This window comes from Pan paniscus, chromosome X, assembly GCF_029289425.2.
Source record: "Pan paniscus chromosome X, NHGRI_mPanPan1-v2.0_pri, whole genome shotgun sequence".
Classification (NCBI taxonomy): Eukaryota; Metazoa; Chordata; class Mammalia; order Primates; family Hominidae; genus Pan; species Pan paniscus.
Window position 1 is genome coordinate 119067810 of NC_073272.2, and position 9425 is coordinate 119077234.

General features: G+C 52.7%; 1 protein-coding gene across 5 annotated transcripts in view; it reads right to left on the minus strand.

Moving 5' to 3' along the window:
• The window catches only part of SEPTIN6 (septin 6), a 78003-nt gene extending 70503 nt beyond the window's left edge, over window positions 1-7500 (minus strand). Inside the window, exon 1 of one of the 5 annotated variants that reach the window (XM_008965068.5) lies at window positions 7087-7395. In XM_008965068.5, coding sequence (XP_008963316.2) covers window positions 7087-7116 — 30 coding nt within the window. In that variant the 5' untranslated portion in view covers window positions 7117-7395. Of the gene's footprint in view, window positions 1-6622; window positions 6772-7086 lie in introns of those variants that run through there. The other 4 variants (XM_034950563.3, XM_008965067.7, XM_034950564.3 and 1 more) reach the window with 4 other exon arrangements.
• Between the last annotated feature and the right edge of the window lie 1925 nt (window positions 7501-9425).

Consider the following 9425-nt stretch of genomic DNA (forward strand, 5'->3'; position numbering starts at 1 on the left):
GTCAAATATCCCCACCTCAGGCCAGGGGTGACCCTTGCTCAGGGTGAGTGAAACTTTCCCACAAAAGCCAGCCAGATTCCCTGGAAGCCAGACAATTGAAAGAGAGTTTTCTAGGTGTTCTGGCTATTGTTACCTCCAATCTGCTAAAAAAGAAAAGGTTTACCCACAGGCCTCTGGGTGAATGCCCAACAGGCCTCTGGGTGAATGCCCAACTGCCCTCTGGGGAGCCTGAATTTGCCTCTGCCTCCATCTGGTCTTGTTTAATGGGGATCTGAAAAAACCCAGTTCCTGCCTCAGCGCCAGTGTTCAGAGCTGGGGGCCTCCAATGTGAAAGGAAACCGAACACGACCTCACACCTCATCAGGGCCAGGAAAACAGAGTTCTGCCCCTGTTACTCCAGGGCCTTCATTCCAGGTCAGAGAGGGCCATGGCAGGGGAAACCTGAGCCCTGAGGCCTCTCGCTGAGAAGGCCTGCAGATCTTTTCCCTGGTCACCTTTAAGTGAGTGGAAGGGCCGGCTGAGAGCGCGCTGCATAATTCAGCAGATGGCTGCCTCTAATGAGAAGACACTGAAGAAGAGGATAACATTATTTCTCACCCTCCTGAGCATGTGGCCTCCTTCCTCTGTGCAGGCAGCAGAGAAACCCACGGTTTCAAATCCCAGCAGCAGAAGCCTCCTCCTGCCAAACTGAGGAGGAAGGGTCTGTGTTTCTAATTTATTCTGCACCCCCCCCCTCCAGTTGTTACTTAAAATAATCCATCATTACATGGCTGGTGGCTCCAAGATTTTTATTTAAAGCAATATGGAGAAGAAAAAATAAAAAAGAAAACCCACACAACCCGTGACTGTGCTATATTGGATTTAAGCTGAGAATCTTTTTAATATCAGAGAGTCTCCGAATCACCCTAGTATACTCTTCCCTGGGCCCTATGGGGGTGCTGAGGGAGTGTAGTGAAAAGAGGGGGAAGAGAGGTCATGGCAGGATTTTGATGTCTTAGAAACATCATGAAAAGACAAGTGTTTTTAAACAAGGAATCTGTGTCATCTGGTGGGTGTTTAATCGTATCACCCACTGACCAGCAATAGCACTTCGGACTAAGTAACTTGGTCTCCCTACACCCATTAAATAAAGAGAACAGTAATACTTGTCCAGGAAGCCATTGGGGAAAATGAAATCATACAGATGGAAGCATTTCGAGATCGTTGAAAGAAACATGTTACATATATCCATGGCTTTCCTTCTTTCCTTCTTTTTCCTTCTTTCCTTCTTTCTTTCTTTCATCTGTCTTTTTTTTTTTTTTTTCTTTTTTGAGACGGAGTCTTCCTCTGTCGCCCAGGCTGGAGTGCAGTGGCACAATCTCGGCTCACTGCAAGCTCCGCCTCCCGGGTTCACGCCATTCTCCTGCCTCAGCCTCCAGAGTAGCTGGGACTACAGGCACCCGCCACCACGCCCGGCTAATTTTTTAATTTTTAGTAGAGATGGGGTTTCACCGTGTTAGCCAGAATGGTCTGGATCTCCTAACCCCATGATCTGCCCGCCTCGGCCTCCCAAAGTCCTGGGATTACAGACGTGAGCCACCGCACCTGGCCTCATCTGTCTTGAATGTAGTTTTAATGTACATGCAACTAAAAGCCCTTCTCAATTGTTCATGCTAATATTAAACCATGGCTCTGATCATCCAAAAACCCAGGCAAGTCCAGAAATCAGCCCTACTTAGTTTGGGAATACCTTTTTCCAGAGGACTTATCTTCCTAATTGGCTTTGCTCAGGCTAATGCAATAGGTTTGCTCCCTTATAGCACACAAAGGCAGTGGCCATGCTTGGTAACAAAGCCAGCAATTAATAGAAAATTTACAGCAGAGACTCCACAAAGTAAATGCTATGCACATGACTGCAGATCAAAATCTCATTAGATGATACAGACAAATCACTCTGCTGTAATGTAGTTTTGTATTAAGAACACCGCTAACACTCACATTTCCAGGATTTAGGATGTAAAAAGGAAACAGGGCTTATTCCTGCCTTTCATCTGGAAGCTCTGAGAGGGCAGAGTTCCTGCGTGCCTTGGCCACCACTATATCCTCAGCACCTGGCACGGGGCCTGGCCGATCAGTGCCCAGTGAATATGTGCTGAAGGAATGAATGAAAATAAAAGTGGGTGAATTGGCAAATGAAATGTTCCCAACCCAGTAGCAGATGTGAGATCTCACCCACCTTCACACCTACCCATTTCCTATTTGAAGCCCTCAGGAAGCCCTTCCTGTCACCCTCTGCCTCCATTCATTGCTGAGTTAGGTTCCCTTAGTAATGAAATCTCATGGCAGGCAGTCACTCTCCTGTGTAGCACTTATCACAAAGATAATTAGATAGTGATTTGTGTCTGCCTCCACCAGTTCCTTGAAAGAAGGGACCATGTGCATTTGGGGGACATTGTCATTCTGCCCGCTTTTTATTTTGAAAAATCCCAGGCCGGGCGCTGTGGCTCACACCTGTAATCCCAGGACTTTGAGAGGCCAAGGCGGGCAGATCACGAGGTCAGGAGTTCGAGACCAGCCTGGCCAACGTGGTGAAACCCTGTTTCTACTAAAAATACAAAAATTAGCCGGGCACGGTGGTGCACACCTGTAATCCCAGCTACTCGGGAGGCTGAGGCAGGATAATTGCTTGAACCCAGGAGGCGGAGGTTGCAGTGAGCTGAGATCGCGCCACTGCATTCCAGCCTGGGCGACAGAACAAGACTCCATCTCGGGGAAAAAAAAAAAAAAAGGAAAAGAAGAAAAGAAACATCCCAAACACACAGAGAAGTTAGAAAACAATGTAATGACTGTCCAAAAACCCCTCAAATTTAGAATCAACATTTTTAAATATTTAGGGCCATGTAAACTTTCTTCCGTGTTGTATCACCAATAGAGCTAGGTAATAGGGTTTTGTTTTCTATGTTTGAGGTACGATACTACCTTTAGTGGGTGGTGGTAGGAACGCCTGAAGCAGAGACCTCAAAGGGAATCAAAGGGTAACTGCCACGTGATGATAGCAAAACCAGAGTGCAGCAGCAATCTTTTCCCCACCTGAAGACAGTTGCTCTGAGACAGTTGACCCAGACCAACCCCAGCTAACTTTGTAGGGCAAAGTTAGCCCCTGAAAGTTCACTTGGGAGAATGACCACTACCTAGATTGCCACTAGAGAAAGCTTCATTGTTCACATTGTGGGACTAGTTCAAGCCAGAATCATCCAGATGCTCTTGGTATGGGCCGGCATTTACGGTCTGGATCCCAGAATGCAACATTGAAAGGAACAGCTCATTAAAAGAGCCAGCACATGCAGCTTTTGGGGCTTGCCCTGTGCCTTGGTTACCTTGGACAAGTCATGGAACCTCTCGAAATATCTATTAATAGCAGCCCAAGCCACCTCATAGTCAGGAGGTGAGGTGGGGCATCACAAGGATCTTCTATAGTTCTTTAATTATTTCACAGTGTCCACGATTTGTCATTCCAACTAGACTATAAGCTTAAAAGCCACGAACTTTTTTTTGTTTTGTTTTTTGAGACGGATTCCCGCTCTGTCACCCAGGCTGGAGTGTAGTGGCACGATCTCGGCTCACTGCAAGTGCCGCCTCCCAGGTTCACACCCTCAGCCTCCACAGTAGCTGGGACTACAGGTGCCCGCCACCACGCCTGGCTAATTTTTTGTATTTTTAGTAGAGATGAGATTTAACCATGTTAGCCAGGCTGGTCTCGAACTCCTGACTTTGTGATCCACCCACCTCGGCCTCTTTTTTTTCTTTTTTGAGATGGAGTCTTGCTCTGTTGCCCAGGCTGGAGTGCAGTGGTGCAATCTTGGCTCACTGCAACCTCTGCCTCCAGGGTTCAAGCGATTCTTCTGCCTCAGCCTCCTGAGTAGCTGTGATTACAGGCACGCACCACCACGCCTGGCTAATTTTTGTATTTTTAGTAGATACGGGGTTTCACCATGTTGGCCAGGCTGGTCTCGAACTCCTGACCTCATGATCTGCCCACCTCAGCCTCCCAAAGTGCTGGGATTACAGGCATGAGCCACCAAGCCCAGTCCGATCACGAACGTTTTTTAAAGCCTGCTACCTTTTTTTGTCCAGGTGACAAGGGCTAACCATAGTGCTGGCCACATATCAGTCAATCAAATAAATATGGACACAGTGGAGAAATGGTGTTGTCACACCAAATCGTTTGTGGTGTTCATTCAAATGGGACGGACTTGTATTATGTGCACCAGAATTGAACTTCCAAGTTGGCTGCGTGCAATATAAGCCCTACCCAACAACTTGAAGGCTTGTTTTAGTCACTAAGGATGTTTACCCACAGTGACTCTCAACTGATTCTAGAAAGAACACCCCCCGCCCCCCCCCCCCCCACACACACACTAGGGCACTTACTCGCATGGTACCACGTCTCAGAGCTCATTAAAAAGAATTCCTGGCCGGGAGCAGTGGCTCATGCCTGTAATCCCAACACTCTGGGAGGCTGAGGCAGGTGGATCACAAGGTCAGGAGTTCGAGACCAGCCTGGCCAACATGGTGAAAACCCCCCTCTACTAAAAATATCAAAACTAGCCAGGCGTGGTGGGGGGTGCCTGTAATCCCAGCTACTCGGGAGGCTGAGGCAGGAGAATCGCTTGAACCTGGGAGGCTGAGGTTGCAGTGAGCCGAGATCATGCCACTTGCACTCCAGCCTGGGCAACAGAGCAAGATTCCGTCTCAAAAAAAAAAAAAAAAAAAAAAAAGAATTCCTAAGCTAGCCACACTTAGGTTTATTCTCTAGTCTTCTGTTCCCAAACCCTGAATACATGTTCCTTGGAGGAAACAAGCAGCAACCAGATGTCCAAGGTCTCCTGAGTTAACTCCGTCTTCCCTGGTGAATTACAACTTATTGCAGACACAAAGGAGAACAGAGAGACAAATGACACATAAACAGGAGCTTCACTGGCTGGGGGAGGGGGGCATGGAGAGTGACGTCAGTTTTCCCAGAAACCCATTTATCACGATAACAAGGTCTCGAGTGCTTAGGCTGCTCTTTCAGCTTCAGAATCTGGCGTACAATTATGTTCTTCATCATACAGTATGGCAAGGCCAGCCAGAGCAAACTGGAGCCATGCAAAGCAAACCAAGTGGCCCTAAAGCACCCCCTCACCCCCATCTGCAGAACAAAGGGCATCTCTAGGTTGCCTGAGTTGTGCCTGAGGTGAAACACACACAACCTTCTGGAATGTTCCCCATTGCAACACCTGCCCTGCAATCCTAATCCAGGCAAGAGAAACTGGTGAGAGTATGGAGGACAGGTCGATGCAAATTCATTAGCTGACATGAAAAATCATTAGCGTCATTTTTGGATGGAGCTAGTGTAATCCCAGAGATTAATTCCTCTACTTCAGCTATACCATCTCTGAAATGCAGGTAACCAGGAGCAGAAAAGCCACAGTAGAAAAGAGGGAGCCCTCAAAACACTAAAGCAATAAACAACGAGAGTGCCAATCTTGGGGGAAGAAAATTCTCTCAAATTGCATCATCACAGAGAATGTCTCCTGTCTACTCCTGGTCCTTCCACAACATGACTGCATAAAGTGCTCTGTGCTAGGGTGTGCAGGGGGTGGAGGAGGTTCCGAAGAAATGATCCTGCCCTTCCAAACAGGGACAAAAGAGACATTAATACATATTCTGTAGAGAAAATATTATCAGATTCTGGCTTCAGATTTTGTAAAATCAATTTCAATTACACCAAATACCTAGAGGCTTTTTTTTTTGTACTGTAGTTGCATTGCATGAACTATTTTCCTAAATAAGTAAGCTACAAGGTTGAAAAACATTTTTATGTGGTTCGGAGATTTTCGTCAAGTAGTATGTGGTGTCATGGGATTTGACCTACCTCTGTCTCCCACTCCTTCCCCACCTCAGGGTGCTGGTGGGCTTATTAAAGTCCCAGATACCCATGGATGAATAGAATAGCTAGGGTGTCCCCCCCAAATGGAATTCATCGCCCTTTGCAACCAAACTTCTGGTTTAAAAAACAAACATGGAGCCTCAGGTCACTTCAGCATGGTTTCTCTGCACATCCCAGGCTGGAAAACTTCAGTTCTTTAAATGAAGATTTTCTTTTTTTCCCAGAGTCGGTCGCCAACAAAAAAAGAGACGGCACCGCTTTTGCGAGTCTCACACTTATTTTCCTGAGTCTCCATAGAAAGAAGCCAGCTCCACAGGTTTTGGCACACAAGCCCAGTTACACTGAACATGCACCCGAGACAGATCCTCAGAGGCCCGCTCCAAAACATGCCAAAATACGCAGCCAGCCACCTACAGGCCAGCCAACTGCACCCCACACTGACGCACAAATGAGACCCAGAGGCACACAGCACAAGCAGACAGAGAGGCGTTCGGACACACACCACAGAGGTGAGCACACTCAGAGAAACAGGCGGACTTCTTTGGGTCACAGACAGAACCCCGGCGCCGCCGCCGCCCGCCCGGGAAGACACGAGCGCGCGCGCGTGCACACATACGCGCACACCGACACACACAGACGCAGTCACATATGTAATGCATATAGAGAAACCCTATCCCAGCCAGTCACCTCCCCGCCCCCCTCGCCACTCACCGCCTTCTGCCCCAGGCTAACCCCAGCCCCGCGCCTCTTTGCCTGTGCGGTCCCGGGTCACAACGGGCAGCCGTGCGCAGGGGCGCGGCAAGGCCAGGGTGCCAGGGACCCGGAGGGCTCAGCGGCTCCTACGGCCATTCATTCGGCAACGCCCCAGCCGTGGGGCCGCAGCTGCAGCGAGGGAGGCGGCGGCGCTCACTGCGGCTCTTGGGCAATGCAAGTTCAGCCGCCGGCCCGCAGGTTTTGCCTGCCCCCCTGCCGCCCCCCGCCCCCCGCGCGTCACCACCGTTTTCCGGGACAGGCTGAGGGACTGAGCTGCTGACCCCGGGAGCAGAAGTCCCACCGTGCCCTTGGCTCCTGGATGCTGCCCACTGCCCTCCTCGCGATGTGGCGGCGGCGGCCAGGTCTCCTTGACCCTCCCCAGGCCCTCGGCCCCGGCCCTGCCACCCAAGCTCTGCACTTACCACCTGGCGAGCTATATCGGTCGCTGCCATCGCTCCTGCGTCCGCCAGGGCTGCCACGGGTGCCGCCGCAACGGGAGCTACTGCACAGGAAACAGAGGAGCTCCTCCGACAAAGAGAAAGTGTTACACTTCGGGCGCGACCAAGTCCGGTGGGGGGAGGTGCAAGGGAGGGGCCCCCTCGCCGCTGCTCCAACCCCAACCTACCGCCCACCCCTTGAAAGTAGGGTATGGAGAGGGGGCGGATTTAACGCGCCGCTTCCCCCTATGGCCAGCCCAGTTCCAGTTCTTCCTGCAACCCCAGCCATAGGCTTCTACGAAGGGGGGCGGGGGCTCCCCTCGGTGACCACGTCCTCTGCCCCCCCCGCCACTTGGCTCCGTGGTACGTCCCGACCTCTGCTGAATTGTCACACCCCCCTGCTCTCCTTTACATCCCTAAGTCCCCAGACCCCGAAGGCTGGAAGGGAGCCCCCGCCCCTCCCCCCTCCCATACTCTGCTCAGCGGCCGAGCTCTGCAGTTCTCCTCCCGGCCCCCGTTACCCCCCTTCCTTTCCACCGAGATCCCAAGGTGCTTAGATGGGTGCGCCTTGGCCGCTGGAGTCTCGATGCCCCACTGTCGTGTCTCCCTCCCCCCATGGCCCGGGAGCGCAGCTGCGGCCGAGGTACTGGGGAGGCCTGCGGCACCTGCCGCTCCACAGTAGAGCTTAGAAAGGGGGCCCGTGGGGGGAGCCGCACTGCAGCCCGGCAACTGAGCTGAGCTGTGGCATGTGGGGTCCGAGGCTAGAGGTCTTGAGACGCTGCTTCTGCCCTGGGGTTTCCAAGCCTTGGGTGCTGTGGGCTGTAATTTCGTGGAGCCAAGCTCACCACCTTTGGGTACCTAGTACAGACGGAACCCGCGCCTCCTCTCTCCGACCCAGCCCTAGACGCTCAGCAAGACCAGAAACTCAGACCACCCACCCCTTCTAGTACCAGAGGAGGGGCTGGAGATGGAGGTTCTCAGCTCTATGGAGCGAAATGGAGGGGCGGGTGACGGGGAGCGGCCTCCAGTCACTCTGTCCCGCCCCCTGATTTCTCCTTGACCCTCATTCAGCCCGGGACAAGGCGGCCAATAGGGCGCAGAGGAGAGAACTTCCGAAGGCAGGGGTGCGCCCGCCCGCCCTCCTTATCCCCGTGGCCCACCTCCGCGGGTCCTCTCTCGTGGGCACCTCTCCACTTCTCCGGCCTTGGCGCCCTCCCCTGTCTCCTGGGACTGGCCTCTTGCTAGCTCCCTGTCACTGGAGCACGCTGGCTGATTTGGCATGCCCGAGGCCCCAGCGGGAGGGACAGTACATTCCACTCCTCAAAAGGGCAGGTTCCCTGGTGTGGGAGAGAGACCTGGGCCCGCCAGAGGGACCCCAGATGGGGGAGGGGATGACAAGCCTATGGAGGAAACCCGGGCCCAAGAGGGGGCCCCAATGGAGCATGGAAGATGACCCCGTAGAGGCCCAAGGCTGGAGCAGCTGAGGAGGAGGCAGGAGAGAGGGAAAAAGAAAAGAAGGAACCAGGGAGAGAGAGGAAGAAGGGACTCGATCCAGAGGCCCTGGTCTCGGAGAAGTCAGGGAAGACAAGAAAATGGAGTAGCCAAAGAAGAGCATGCCTGGCACTTGGTTCCACCTGCTGGATGGAGCTTCTCACACTCTCTCGGGAAGCCCTTTATGTATGTACCCTGTGCGCCTGGAGAACAAGGACTCGGCAAACGCATCCCAGGGCCGAGTGCAGGGCCTCGCAGTCAGGAGGCACTCTATTAAGCTGAGGGCAGAGAACTTGGATGCGTGCGAGGGGGGCGGGGAGAAGAAAGAAGAGACACAGTGAGGGAATAGCAGTAAGGACAGTCATGAAGAGCCAAGTATTCAGGGAGCGCCACTGTGCGCCTTCATTGTGCTGGAGACCCAGGAGCGGCCTAAAGAGAAGAGCCTGGCAAAATCAGGGATCAGCGCAGAGGAGTTCCGCGAGACGGAAGGCGCAGGCCATAGGGCGGATGGCGGTGGCAAGGAAGAGGGGCAGCTGGAGTCTTTCAGACTCTCTGGAGCTTTGAGGCAGGGCCTGAGCCCTGGACTGGGTTGGCAGTGACACGGGGGACCAGTGCTATATCTGAGGAACCACGGTGAGGCTTGGGCCCCAACCGCATGGGGGCGGGGAGTCAGAGGTGACTGGCGGCTTCCAGGCTGGGTGTCTGGGACAGGGCTCTTCCCTGGCAAAGGCTAGGGCGAGGTGGACTGAAAGGCCCCGAGGTCACTAGCCCCGATCTGGACTTGGGGTTTGGGTGGTGGTGGGACAAAAGGGGAGAATTTGGAAGCCAGAGCA